At 30.7% G+C, this 15,799-nt stretch overlaps 1 protein-coding gene across 1 annotated transcript; it reads left to right on the forward strand.

Annotated features, from left to right (window-relative positions):
• Positions 1-5,304: 5,304 nt before the first annotated feature.
• Positions 5,305-7,275, forward strand: LOC126734619 (uncharacterized). Its single transcript, XM_050438317.1, has 3 exons — positions 5,305-5,486; positions 5,535-5,644; positions 5,704-7,275. The coding sequence occupies exons 1-3, from the start codon at positions 5,359-5,361 to the stop codon at positions 5,925-5,927; spliced, it is 462 nt and encodes a 153-aa protein (XP_050294274.1). The 5' UTR covers positions 5,305-5,358; the 3' UTR covers positions 5,928-7,275.
• The last annotated feature ends 8,524 nt before the right edge of the window (positions 7,276-15,799 follow it).

The raw sequence follows: 15,799 nt of genomic DNA on the forward strand, positions 1-15,799 counted from the left end.
GTTATAATTTTGAGAACATAGTCAGCTTCCTTTTTCCAAGTAAATACATTCTCGTCTTACACTAAACATATTTGTACTCGAATGTTTTTAATTCATTTGCCTTCGTAAATATACTAAAGAAAACAATACACTTATACCACAAATTTCGGTATCAAGAAAAATGCTAATATTTTGTTTAAGCTGTTCTAGTATCAGTCCGTTAAAAGTAACTGATTGCTTTAGTTCATCATAAATTTATCATCAGTTTTTTCACAATTCTTATAATAACGGCGTGGATTCCACGATTAGTGGCTTTTAAGGATTCTGAAAAAATATCAGCGGTATCAGGCATATTACCCACACTGCTAGAGGCTGTTTCATTATCGCCTAAGCTGCTTCTATCTAAATAACTTGATTGATTGAGAGAATCACAGAGACTAGATACAATTATTTCAACTTCGTTTTTCATAGATGTTGAACAAGCCCATTTACTGACAATTGTAGGTTGCTCATAGGCCAAAAATTCATCTTTATTAAGACCAGAGCAGTCTCTATGAAACCACGTTTTACATCCTCCAGCACACTGAATAATATAATGTAGTTTTGTAATATTTTTGTTGCATTGTCTGTAAACAGTGTACTTCTATTTCTTACCTCCCATCATTTTCGAGTTCGTCTCTGCACTATCACATTATATTTTTATTAGTAGTAATGTCATTTAATGTATAAAACGACAAAAAAATTTCATAACACACGTTAGCGAATATGAAAGAAGGCGTTATAAAACTTTCACGGGTTTTGATTTAGTATTTTTCACTAAAAACACTAAAATTTACGAAGCTCAACAAATAACCATATTCACTTACTTCTGTCGTTAATCTCCTATGATAGATTTACTGGTATATCCAAGAACTATATCCGGTCAATCTATAATATTTCCATGGAAAAAGAAAGGTAGGTGTGATTTAACTGCAATGTGATGAAAAAAAAATTCCGTTAAGTGCAAAATGCAATAAAAAATATTAGCTATTGAAAAAAAAAGGTTTTAAAAGATATTCTTAATAAGTAGGTAACATAAAAACTTGCAACGCTCTTATAGTTATGTTAACAAAGACGGTCCATTAAGTTAACTTGTTTTCTAGAAAGCTGTCGTTTACGAGAAGCGATTGCACAAGTCAGACAAATTCATAATAAAAAAAATATGAATGTAACAATTCAGAAATCACTCGTTAATTTAAAAAAATCTTTTTTTTTAAATTAACGATCCAAGTTTTCGTTAAATATTTAAATAGTTCTCGTTTCATGTTCAGCGCCAAACGCTAATGCTCAACTTGTATTTCGAACATCTTTTTGTAACATTTCCTACAAGAACACTTTATCAATTTAATAACAAAAAATACAAAGTTCAATCTTTTGATTATTGTAAAAATATGTCCCGCTTAAATTTGTTGGTTGCATTTTTTTGTATTCGATTACAGGATTGTGCTGTCGAAATAGAATAGAATCACAAATACACCATTTTTTTAATTTCTGTAGTTAGTTTTAGATGAGATAACTGTACTAATACTGTTCATTTATTATATGTATTTTTTAAAAAGACAATTTTTTCCTGATATGTAGAGAAAGTCCTATAGTGAAATTAGGGAGTAAATAGCCCTCACTAAATTGTACTATTACTCACCATTTTTAGACAAGATTCATATACCTAACGTAGCTGTTAGATTCAAGCATTCATAATATATAACTGAATTTGCTCAGGATTGTACCCGTTTACGCAGCACTTCATAAAAGCTATACCGTAATTTCAACATTTTATGAAGGACATTGAAATAATTTTATCATCTATTTTAGAAACCTGATTTTAGTTAAAGTTTTAGACCATAATTATTTAGATCCCTTTTATTCAAGCTATTTAAGGAATAGAGCTTTCGTATGTAATTTCATAATCAACAACCAATATTTTTTTTTAGATGCCATAGATGCAAATTATAAACATCCTCAATTTAATTAAAATAAATAAAGGTCAATTTTATTTTTCGAGTTGATTATATAAAAAGAGACCAGAAAATCATTCTTACACCTACAATTCTATGCAATAATAAAAATAACTTATTTTTATTTTTACTAGATTAAAAAAAAGTATTCAGTATTTTATACTTTATTTTAGTGTTATTTAATTTAGTTTCAGATGGTTAAAGTTATTCCTAGATTTCAAAATTATTATTAAATTGTGTTTATTGTAACTTTTATTTTGTATTAAAAAAAAGGTACTCAGAAATTCCCAAAAGAATTATTTCAAATATAGTTGAATTATTATTTAGTCTTTTCATTACAAATTCTATCCGGAACAACATGGATTGCTAAAATGTACTCTTCCAAGCCGTATTTACAAGAATTTAATAATAAATGAGCTTACTACTAATATTTCTGAAAAACCATATTTGATTTAACTTCTATTAAATTGTCCGGTAGACCCTACATCGTATAAATAGAAAAAACAACCAATAAGTAAACTAAACTCTTTCCTGTAATCAAAAAATATCGAAAAACGCACGAAAAAAGAATAATATGAAACTACTGTACAAATTATATGAGAGGTAACAAACAGAAATGGACAAAGGTTCAGAGCGGCCAAAATGCACTTCCTAACAAAGAGTTGTATGGTATCGAGGTCACAAAAAGTTACAAACAATGAAATAAGGCAGAGAAACACCTATAATGGAGGAAAACGACAACTTTAGACCTACTAACTAAAGACCCTTTTAGTCTTATAGTCTTTTTCACTCTCAGTCTAAAAGATGTCTTACTCAGAACATGTAAGGCGTCTTTAAGACATCGAAAAGATGACATAATGAAATCTTATATTACATTATTATGTCTAGGTATATACATGGTATCCCACCTAAGATGGATAGAAGCCAATATCTTGGCTGTTTGTTGAGTGATCTTTTTCATTCTTGATAGGAGGCTGTATGCTTAGAAGGAGCACATTTTGCCTAGGGTTAACAATGCGATAGACATACGTTCTAATGGAGTTTGATATTTTTCGGTTCAAAAGTAAACTATCTTTAGGACACTATTTATTTCAAATATGTTAAATTATATTGAATCCTTCTTACCCAAGATAGTTAAGTTCTGTGTTTGATAAATGTTGATACAGGGTGTAGTATTAAAATAAGAAATATTTATTATTATTTTTTTAAGTACATACTTACGACTCCACTGGATAAAAAAACTAAAATCAAGATTTTAGATGAAACCACCATAACTTGAATGCATTTCTCGTAAATTTTCCTATTTCTTCAGGCAACTTAATTATTATTTCTAAACTTGTAAACGCACATGTTTGTCTTATTCGAGTTTTCGATTCTTCTAATATTCATGATCGGTTTTATAAACTTTATTTTCGATAGCACCCCACAGAAAGACCTCTAAAGATATGAAGTCTGGAGACCTAGAGGGCTAAAAGAACTATTGCGACCATACGACGAGCCAATTCATTTAAAGAGCTTTTATAGTAGGAGAAAGACTACAGTTTCAAGATGTTTGAAAAGAAATGGAATAAGACTATGTAAACCAAGATTTTTACACACGTTACAGGGATCAGATAGCTATGCAGGAAATTGCAACTTTTTATAGATTTAATAAACTTAGTATTATCTAATCATACTTATTTTGTATTTATATTTTTTGAAGAAAAAGGAGTATTTTTTATTAGGCAAAATACTGTTTACTGAAAAAGCGCCAGTATCACCTTAGAATATTAAATATTGCAGCAATGAAAATCCCAACTGAGTCATGAATTGTAAAAATTAATATTCTGAGAAAGTAAATCTGTGGTGTTGTATTTTAAAAGATCGCAATAAACCCTTCTTTTTTAATACGACTTTCAACGGTGCTAGATTTTTTATTTCATCGCAACATAAATTTTGTTATGCTGATCATGATTTGCTCTGAACTTGTATATTCCTTGAAATAGTATAGTACTTGAAAATTTGTATATTCAGTTAGATGGCGCTCCGATCCATAATGTCGCACCTAATTGGCCTCAATAGTCCTTTTGTAGTATGACCTCCTAGATTTCCAGACCTTATATCTCTGGATTTCTTTCCGTGAGTGAAATAAAGTTTATAAAACCCTTTAACGAATATTAAAAAAATTGACAACACGAACAAGACAAAACATGTGAACAAATTTCCAGATAAGAATTACGAAAAGTTTGCTTAAGAAATAAGAAAATTTATGAAAAATGCATTAAAAATTATGGTAGTATGAGTGAAGACGTTGACTTGTAGTTTTTTTTATCCAGTGTCAAGTACCTAAAAAAATAATAATAAAATTTCTTATTCAAATGAATCAGCAGAATTGTATTTATCTAGATGGTGGATTTGCCTCGTTCTCTTGTCAATCACTAAGCATAAAGATACTGATTTAAGATCATATCAATAATGAGCTGGCCGCTTTGAACAAATTGTCAAAATATATTTTTTACGAATTTATTATATATTGATTAAAACTTATAATGTGCAACAAACGGTATTAAACAGATATCTTAAAAATATCTTTTCTGGTCTTATAATCGTAGTATATTCTAAAGATAAAAATTAAAAATCTTAAAGATGTTCTGTGCTATATGGGCAGGAGAAGATTGCTAGGAGAGGGAGGCATGAAGAAGAGATGACAGCTTATATGTATAAATTATACTATTACTTTGATCGCTAAATTCGCATTTATTAAATAAGTAGTTAAGTTACCAGATTTAATATGTCCCGATTTTTTATAGAGGCATTTAAAAGCATAAATTTACGATACTATAATATTTTCATAGCTCAGCTCGTAAATCCTAAAAACCTAGGAAACAGTAGACGCCGTTTTGAAGTGAACTGAATTTCTGCAGGGAAGTAGGTAAAGCTAAATTTTAATATTTATGTATCTAATATTTCTTCTAAACTAACATAATTTTAATAGTAGTGTTAGTTAGTAGAAGGCAGTTGAATGAAACATTAACCAAAAACACATTTATCATATTATTGGTAAATTGATGGGTTTCTGGGAAAAACAACATTAGTCACTTTTTATTGAAATTGAGTTGGCAACGCTGTTGCGTTCTACATGTTTCAATGCTGCTCTCTGACTCCGTCTAAAATGCGTTTAAGGAATCGTCGGTTCCATAAGAACGACATTAGTCAACATTTGTTTCCCATAAAAACAACACTTGTCAATGACAAGTGTTGTTTTTTTGAGAAACGATATATTATACAAAGTTAGGTTAGAATAGTGTTTATTGTTGATTGTTGGTTAAACGTGTCTTGTGTCAAATTAACATTTACTATCACAAATATAAAATATAAAAGACAAAATCCAGCGGACAATACTGAAATGCCAGAAAAAAAGAAGCCAAAAACCAATAAAAGGACATTGGATAAAATAGCCAGGGTTAAGGGTGAACCTTTTTTTAATAATAAAGGAATAGCCAAGCCAGCTAGAGTTACTGGGCCAGATTGCAGGTTAGTTATGAGTTTAGCTTTTTTTTTTAAATAATACATATTTTATAGATGTGCTCGTTTAAAATGCTTTGAGAAGATTACAGAAGACAAAACAAATACCACTTTAACCAAATTTAATATGCTTAAATCTAAAGATGCCCAGGATAGTCATCTTGCTGGTAATAAATATTATAACATAATATGCTTTAATAGTAAATCTTATAATATATTTTTTTAGGATTAATATCATTTAGCCCCCCACGGCAAAGACGTAGTCGTAGAAGACATCAAGATGTGCCACAGGATAATGGAATTCAGGAAGTGGAAGATGCTGTGGATGAGCCTTTACTACAAAAACATCAACATCTAGCTTCTTATAAATACAAAATAAGAGATGGAGTCAATGAAGTGCTGGTGTGTGCCAAAGCATTTTGTAGCATATATGGAATCTCAAAAGAATGATTGCGATGAATAAAGTTATGTCTTGTAAAAACAGGAAAATCTCCAAAGGACAGACGGGGTCATTATGCAAATAGACCTCGAAAAACTGACAGAAGAGTGTACACTACTATTCGTGATCATATAAAAGCTTTTAAGTGTCGACAGTCTCATTATTCTCGCAGAGATAATCCAAATGTATACTACTTACCAGAAACTTTAAGTTGCAAAAAAATGTATAAAATGTTTTGTGAAGAAAATGCAGATATGCGAGTCACTAATAAAGTTTATTGTTTATTGGCAGGTTTTTACAAGAGATTTTAAGTTAAAGTTTGGTATTCCAAAAAGTGATACCTGTGGCATATGCGACAACTTAATGCAACAGATAAACCTCGAAACGGACATAGAAAAAAAATCAAATTTAAAGACTGAAAAAAATCTACATTTATGTAAAGCCGAAAGTTTTATCAGCTAAAGAAGCATTACCGAAATTTAGCTAGGCAAAATCCTGACGATTATTGTTGCATATCTTTCGATTTTATGCAGAACCAGTTCTCCATATTCGCACAAATGAAGTTTTTTACGCCATTCAGATATGGTACTATGTTTTTGGAATACATAATGAGGGAAATGATAATGCAACAATGTACTGCTATGACGAAACTGTTGCGAAAAAAGGACAAAATGATGTCGCTTCTCTACTTTTTCACTTTTTAAAAAACCATGAAGTTACCACAAAAAAATTAATATTGCTCAGCGATGGGTGTGCTGGGCAAAATAAAAATTATGTTCTCATGCGTTTTTTGTATGTATTAGCTCACTGTTTGCAGATGTTCGAAAGTACTATCCACATATTTCCAGTTAGATGACATTCTTTTTTATCAAATGATAGAGATTTTTCTCTCATTGAAAGACACAAGAAAACTGCAACCGTTGAAGTACCTTCAGAATGGGACAAGATTATAAAGGAAGCACGAGAAAAACCATCCCCTTATGAACTTGTTAACATAGACTCAAACATGATATTTGATGTATCAAGCAATATTTGTCCATACTTTCTAAAAAACCCAAAACCACCGGTAAAAATTAAAACAGCAAGAATGCTTAAGTATGACAGAAATGAACCGGGATATGTACTAGCAAGACAAAGTTATTCTGGAGAGTGGGAACGTAGTTACATACGAAATAACAAATCCTTGCCAAGAGAAGTTCGTTTGACGCAAAACTACAAGGAATCAGTAACACTAAAACAATCCAAAATTAAGCATCTACTAAATTTATCAAAGTACATTAAAAAATCTAAAAATTTAATGTTTTATAAAAGATGTTAAATACTCATAAACAAGATAATAAAGAAAATGATACAGACAATGACGACAACAGCAGTGAAACTAGTGACATAGAATAGAAATATTATTATACAGTTAGAATACTTTTGAAGAACATGTTTTTTTTTTCCAAAATACATAAGTTTCGTTTAAATAAATATATCTAAAAATAATTCTTGTTTTACAAGCTTCTTTCTAAAAAATTCCTAAAAAACAACATTTGTCACGACTTTTTTGTATTTTATTTCATTCACAAATCCGATTTTTTCTTGAAATACACCTTAAAATATATAAGATGCCTTCTTACATAGCCTTAAAACTAAAAAACTGGGTTTCACAGCCGAATAAGCAACAAAATCAGTTTTTGTTAATTTGCCACATTTTTTCTTTTTTGACAAATGTTGTTTTTCCCAGAAACCCCTCAATTGCCAAATCTAGAGAAATAACACAGCCCTTTAAAATAAGGTCAATATTCGATTTAATTAATTCATTTTAAATACTCTTTTGCTTTACTAAAAACCCACGCCCCTGATCTGTGACAAACTATTGTCGTTCATTTTTGTAAGTTTTTGTCCAAAATCCCGAGAACGGATTACTTGGCACGATATCCCATACGGGCCTGTCTCATAATTTTGTACCCTAGATAGTGTCCGTTGATAAAGATCTGACATATAAGCAGAAATTTAACCTTTAATTAGTAATTGGTGATGTTTTAAAGACAGAATATGTTATGATGCACTTAATTATAACTGGTACGCTTTTTTATGGCGGTTGAACTAAATTTGCCTTAAAAATCAAACCAGAAACTGTTAGTATTAAATTAAGGTAACACGATTATTAAAAAGAAATGTTTAAGTTTATTTAATGCTATTTTTAGAGGAAAACTTTTACTAAGAGTAGTAGAATAAATTTAGTATAAGAACTTTTAAGGTTGACCTATTTCTCTGTAATGGCGGTTTTAGATTTTTTAAGTATATTTAACTAATAAACCCTTTTCTAATTCTTTTAAAATATTGGTGGCCATATTATATGAATGCTCTTCTAATCATATTACAATTTATTTACAGTAATTTTCATTAATGTACATAGTATAAATATATATTATCAATATAAAATTAAGACAACCATTAAAAATAATTTAGTCACATAAATTACCTAAAAGCCCCAAAGGTTCACACAACTGAAATTCGCCTAAATAAAAACAAACTTTACCTAAAATTAACCCGAAAAGAGGCAAATGAAATTGGGCGAATATTCCCTTTCATTTAAACTAGTTAGTGTCCCGATACGAGCCAGCAAGAAAGACCTAAAATTTATGATATTGCCGGTACAAAAGCAGTGTATAAGTGTGGTTTTATTTCTTTTTGGGACAACACTTAGCTAAAAAGGAACATCTTGCAGAACTTAGTGAGATGAAAAATAGAAACGGGAATGGCGTTTGAAGATTTTACGTTTTGCGGTCGCGTTATTTCGCCGTAATGAGACTTTGACTTGAATCTTTGCTGGTTTATAGTTTTATTTCGTGGCGGCATTTTTCGAGGGATTTGAAATGGCTAGAAGAAAGGATTCTTATCGAATAATTATTTCTTTATTTTTTAATTACAAGAAAGGAAATATGCGTGTTTTGCATTCAAACATGCTAAATATTTATTAGCATTTTGAATATTACTAAACTTTCGTATGCAACTATTTTTTTATTGTTATTAACTGGTTTAAGTAATAAGTTGTCTATTCCTACAAAGTGGCTAGTTATTAAAACATGTACACGAAATCAGACCAAACGATGTAACAAGAAATGCATGCTAGCTATTTTATATTGAAAACATTGGTTAAAGTCACTAGTTATGTATTTAAAAGTTTTTGTTACTTTTCTATAAATATAAAATATATAAAATGTATTATTACTTTTAATGACAAAAGTATCTAAGAATGGAAGTTGGTTTTTTGGTTCTTGTTCGAAGGTAAATTTAATAGATGGGAAAGAGTTATTCGTTATTGATGTTGTTCCACATGTATTAAGAGGATTTATGAGCACATCGTTTAGAAGGTCGATCGGTTGATGTGTTGACCACAATTTCTAAAACCAGTAATTTTGGACGTGATCTGGGCCTGGAGCTTTCTAGTTATGTTGCTTTTCTATGGCCTTCATCACTTCGTCAACTAAAAATGGTAAAAATGCCATTTGAGTATATGTTTGACACTTTGCTCGTTCTTCATTCAACTATTCAGTGTTAAGATGCCTTCATTAGGTGTTAATTGAGTGCCCCAGAACTCTTCGATGCTTTATTTAGTGAGGTGAATTCTGATGACTGTATTTATTGGAAAAGTGTTGTTGAGCTTTTGATAAAATTGCTTCTCTGAGCGTTCAAAAAATAAAATTATCTTCTTTACTCTTATTAGTGAATTTATACATATTTAAGCGACCTGAAAAAATAGATAACTTTTCTTAGTACAGTTTTCTGGATCCTGCTGTGTATGTTGTTGGGTCTGACGCACTATTTTCTCTACTCTTTTCGTACTTTTCTGGTTTTGATACCTCCTACGTATTCGTTTAGCCAGCCAATGTCTTTCCTAATATCTTTAATCTTTTTTAGTCGTCTCTTAGTCTTTTTTTCACGGTGGTGTCGAGCTTTCGTTATGCGTAATACTTTACTGGTTCTTCATTATTTTTAATTTTAAGGTTTTAATATTAGCGGTAATCGCACAGTAGATTATTAGATGAAGCTATTTAAGTGTCGTTACTCCAAAAACATAATCAAGTATAATTAAATTGGCAGTCTTGTTGAGGTGTTTGTGCTTTCACACTCTGCCACTGGTCTTCTTTACTCTGTTCAAAGTTTAAAATTATTTTTATTATTGATTTTTAGCCAAAATGGCTCGCACTCCCTCAGAGGGGAACATACACTTATCCCAGCTACTCAAGTTTCAAAGGGAATGAGCTCTGTAAAGCCCCTCCCAGGTTATCGGGCCCATGGTGACGATCAATAGGTTCCCAAAAATTTCCTTATAATTCGGGTTGTATTTAATAGCACCACTTTCTGTAGTTCTCTGTATATATGTTGATTGAGACCTAGTTCTCACTAGAGTCCCGTTGTCGACATTATAATCGGTATCGTTCTAATAATATTCATTTACCGTTGCCTCTGTAGCCGTACTTCTAGATCGCGATATTTTCAATTTTTTTCTGAGTGCTTTTGAACTAAATTGTTAGTATTGGGAATAGCCACTTCGATAAGAGATGTTATCTGATGTTGCTTGTCCACTAAAATTAAGTCAGGTCTGTTACTACTCACAGTTTGATCATTTAAAATAGTAAAATCCCAATAAAGCCTAAAATTTGCATTTTCCAGAATCCTTTCATACCTATAATAAAGACGCTTTTCATCCTGAAGAAGTTTCAGTTTTAGAGCGAGTTATTGATGTATAATTTTTGCTACCGCACCGTGTCTCTCTTTATATTCCGTGGTCGCAAATGTTTGGCAACCTTCTATTACTTGCTGGATTGACTCAGATGTTAGGCATCCATATTTACATCGGTCAACTTTAATAGCTGGATCTTTTGCTATGAACTTTAGATAATTACGCGTTGAAACAACTTGATCTTTGATGGCCAAGACTGAACCCTCTGTTTCGGGAAATAGTTGTTTTAAGATCAGCCAACAGTTTGACTCACATTTGTCAAAATGTTCTTGCATGAGAACTTCGTTAATATGTCTTTCGTGGAGAGGTTTTTCTTTCCAGTTCTGTATTTTGTAATTTGTTATTTGATGGTTTGTTACATTTTTTGCATTTTTAAGTTTAAGTGGGGTAAACTCGTCTATTTGGCAAATAGCTGCATGGAGAGATAAATCCACAGACTTTTTAAAAAAATAAGTTTAAAAATTATTAATTTGTTGACTTAATTGCTTTTTTAGATCGATAAATCCTCTTTCTCCCATGCTACCACGCATCGTGGTAGCGTGGCTCTCTCAACCGCACTTCTGGGATGATGATATTTGTACTTAGTAAAGAGGGTCCTCATTTTTCTTTATAAGTTCGCAATATCTATTTAACTCCATGTACTTACACCAAATAAGTAGCCCAGCAGTGAACAAGCGTATGTGTTAATTGCCTTACAGAGTTTTTTGCTATTAAGTCCAGTACTTAGCACCGTCTCATTCTTTTTTGAAATTCTGCTATAAGTTCTTCTTTTATGGTCCGATGGTCGATTCTTTGTAATTGTTTAACCCCTAAGTACTTATAAGTCTCCCCAACTTGATCCATGACTGGGTCCAGTTTCCAATCTCCAACTGAAAATTATCTTGATTAACCTTACCTTTTTAGATCAAAGATATCGGCATTGTTGTTTTTGATATAATATTCATAGTTAGTCGAGTTTAATCTTTATGATATAGAGTTCATTGCCAAACAAAACCAAAGAGGACTTAGCGCTTCTTGTTAAAATATACCTCCTTTTATTCGGATGGGTTGCGTCATGATACTTCAGGTTGCTTCATTTTGTTGCATAATAGTACTGCAAGTTGACATTGCGTGCTCTAAAAAATAAGTTATATGTGGATTGATTTTGTAGATTTTGAGCGTCTAAAAAAGCCAACTATGGGGCACGGAGTCAAAGGTATAAGCTTGACTACCTATCGCAGAGTCAATTTTCAGTTGATCTTTGCATCCTATAGCATTTCTTGTACACCCCTTTTGCTCATCTACAATAATTTAGTTATGTTCGCAATGCTCGTATATCCTTTCGGCAATACACGAAGTAAGAATTTTATACATCGTTGGTAAACAGGTAATTGGGTGATATTTTGCGGGTAAAAAAGAAGAGCACTAATTAAGCATTAATCAATATGTCAATAAAAAACTTAGTTAATCGGTCGTGTCTACACCCTAACTTCTTTTGTGCATTCATTCAGGTCCCGGTGGTTTCCAATTGTGTGCATTTTTTATAATAGATGTGACCTTGTCAAGAGATTATGTCTCATTTCAGGGACATTACCGACACCTTCTCTCTCTTTATTAATCCACTTGGCGCGTTGATTGCATTGTGCCGGTATTTTAATCGGGTTTTTCCAAACTTGCTAAATAACTTCTTTAGTAGGATATGTACTATTTTTTGTAGTTGTCAGGTGCCTAGAATTAAGATCACGATAAAATGTTTTTTTTTGTTTGGTAAAAAGTGAATTATCTTGTTTTCTTTAATTGCTTGTTATTCCTTATTATTATTATTATTATTATTATTAATATTATTATTAACATTACGACAAACAATAAAAAGCAAAGTAACAGTAGTCGGATATTATCCAAAGTAAGTTGAATATTATGTTATACAAATGTTGTGGCGTTAACTTTACAGTGTTACTAGTTTGCCAAGAGTTTGCAGACGGTAGCTCAGAATTATTGGAGGCTTGGGATTGTTCGAAGGTTCACTTATGACTGGCTATTAAAGAATCTAAACTTGATTATAACTATTAAATAAGAGGGCGCCACTTAGTTTTTTTTTATGAATGAAAAAAAACTAAGAAAAAGAATTGGTATATAGGTTTCAATTAACAATTAAATGACCCTGGATAAAGTAGATTTAAAGAGGCAAAAAAAAATATCTTAACAATACAACCAAATTATATTTACACCAAAGATATGTATACACCTCATTTTCTAATCTGTTAAATGTTAATAATTTATTATGAATTGAAATATGAATAATGTTGACATGATTAAAATAAATTTGACAAAAGTAACATTTAAATTATGATTTCACTACTAAGTAGATTTCAGCACTTGGAAAATAAATTGCAATTATTAAAGTTTTTAGTATATACTTGTGTTACGCAGGGGAAAGTTCATGAACCTTTTTACCTCAGGCATATCAGCCTTAACCAAGTTATATCTACTTAACTACTAAAAAAGGTACTGAAAAATACTGAACAAAAAATAACTAAAATTATAGATAGGAAATTGACATATTAAATTATGATATTGATTAAATATTTGTAGCAATAAATTGAAATTAAAAGTATATTAATAAAAACTTAAATAAGAGAGACAAATCTATGGTTAATATTATTTAAATAAATGGAATAAACTGGCCTGTATATTCCTCCAAGAAATGAACGGCTGGCCTCCAAAATCGAGGCTGTAAATGTATGCCATTTGTAGCTTAGCTATCCGGACTGGGAATATCTAATACTAGCTCTGGTTCTGGCTCCAATTCCACCGCTCTCAGCAATTTCCCGGAAAAATCAAAAGCCTGCAGCCATCAACAATTGAAGAAGAATAAAGAGGAAAACGGAAAAGTAAAACGGAAAAGTAAAACCCTAAAACAACGGTTGCCATTGTATTCACTGTCGATAAAAATGAATGGCGTTCAAAATGTGACACACTCACCTTGCTAAGTTTTACCATCTATCCATGAAAATCTTGGGCATCCTGCACCAGAATTATGAAATAAACAGTTCCCTAAAGGAATAAGACCAATGACTATAAATTATAAGCCATATTGGCCACCTCCTGCTTCACAAATTTCGAAAATAAAAAACTGGCCTTTTGCGTGCGCTTCTACCTGCGACACGGGAACAAGTCCTCGAAAAATGGATGCAGTACCGACTAAATAAGTTACGACCCCACCTCTCGCCTGAGCTGTCAATGTCAATCCAATCAGAGAAAACATCAATCAAGACCAACCAGAAGAGTGACGGACCGTCAACAGAAAGCATGAATAATAAAACCAGGAGAGTAATGCGTTACAGTAGTAATGTGTCATTGACAGTGTGAATTTAAAGAAATATCGATAAAAGAAGTTGACTGAAATTATTAATATAATTATTGAAATTAATGAAATATCAATGGAGCGTTAGTGAAAATAAGAGTAGAAAAATAAAACGCTACAATGTTGCATTATCATTGTGCAAATAATGCATTAATACATTTAAAAACAAATATCTTAGAAACTAATAACTTTCGACACTTTTACTTCACACAAGTGAAGCTTTTTTGTTGCGGAAACATGAAAAAATATCAATTTTTAGTCAGTTATTGTAAGCAGGGTAGCACAAAAATCTTATGATAAGTTATTTACTAAAATAATGCTGAGGTGGCGCCCTTTAAAAGTTTGGCTATAAAAAGTAACAGTGCCTCGTTTTTTATACTAAAGAATCTTCCTATACCCGTTTACTTTTTTATAATATACTTTGTTACAGGGTTATGTATGCATGTACTCTAAACTGATATAGTCCAGTAGCCTGGATAACAAAAACGTTGAATTGTTTCTTGCAACATGAACAAAGTGTTCTGTTGAGTCTCACCTACAAAAAACACAAGTCACAACCTTAAAATAAAGTTGAAAACTAAAAAGAATATTTGTGAATCTAGGATGCAACACAAGTGTTGCATCCTAGATTAGTGATGCAACATAAGTGTTGCATCCTAGATCTATACTTTTACAGGTATAGATAATAAAATGTGTGTAACCACTAAACGTAAGTCTGGCTACTTAATAAGCTGCGTTTAAACATTTCTTTGCAATACCGTGGGGTCTATTATTAAATAAAAATAACTTCTTATATTAATATCTTTCTTATTGGTAATGCAAACATTATAACAAATAAATATTTAGGGTTTTAATAAAAAAAATACTTTAAAAATAAAAACCAAACAAAAAATTAGCATAAAACTAGAATGACAAAAATTTGAACAAATTTTAAAAAATAAACAAAATATTTAAAAAAATAAAAGTAAAGATTTAGAATTTTGTTAATATTTTTGCAAATTGCTTTTCAGGTTGTTTTTGTTATATAATGCACAACAAATAATTTTCTAAATACTATTTAAATTTAGGGTATTATTCATATTTTTTTTCTTTATCCAGCTAAAATCTAACATTGAGATTTTTATTATAGTCTTCTTAATTTAATCGATAATTAATAAATATAAGCTTGTTTACCAAAATATACAATATAAATTAATAAGAGTTAAACTAAAAAGCATAAGACGAAAGGTCAATACTCAATTTAATAACAGCAGTCACACTCATACATCTTGCAAGGGATTAGAAGTAAGTAAATAGTTTATTACTTATAAGAAGAAACTAATAAAAATTGTAAATAAATTCAGGATCACAATTTTTTTGAAACACACTTACTGCAGGACTTCTTTCTTATGATATATAACACACTTTTATTGACAACGTCAATAACTCTAACGTGACTCGCGTTGACTGTCACAAAACTCAATCCCTTTTAAAGATTCATAAAACAATTTAAAAATGTTTTGAATTTTCGATGTTTTCGCAGATGACAACCAATAATTTTAAGAGAAGTTTTACTGACAGTCAAAGCAAGCAAGTATACAAATTCTAGAAAATTTAAATTATAGTGATTTGCAATAATATAACCTAAATAAGATGCACTACTTACTACTTACTAAAAACCACCATAGGTAAAATTATATAAAACTAAATGTAAGTACTAAATAAATTTAACTAAACTTAAACTACAAAATACAAACAAAATATTACAAAAGCATAAAAATAATTATAATAATAATAATAATATCCTTTATTTGCCAACAAAATCG

Source organism: Anthonomus grandis, chromosome 3 (assembly GCF_022605725.1).
Source record: "Anthonomus grandis grandis chromosome 3, icAntGran1.3, whole genome shotgun sequence".
Classification (NCBI taxonomy): domain Eukaryota; kingdom Metazoa; phylum Arthropoda; class Insecta; order Coleoptera; family Curculionidae; genus Anthonomus; species Anthonomus grandis.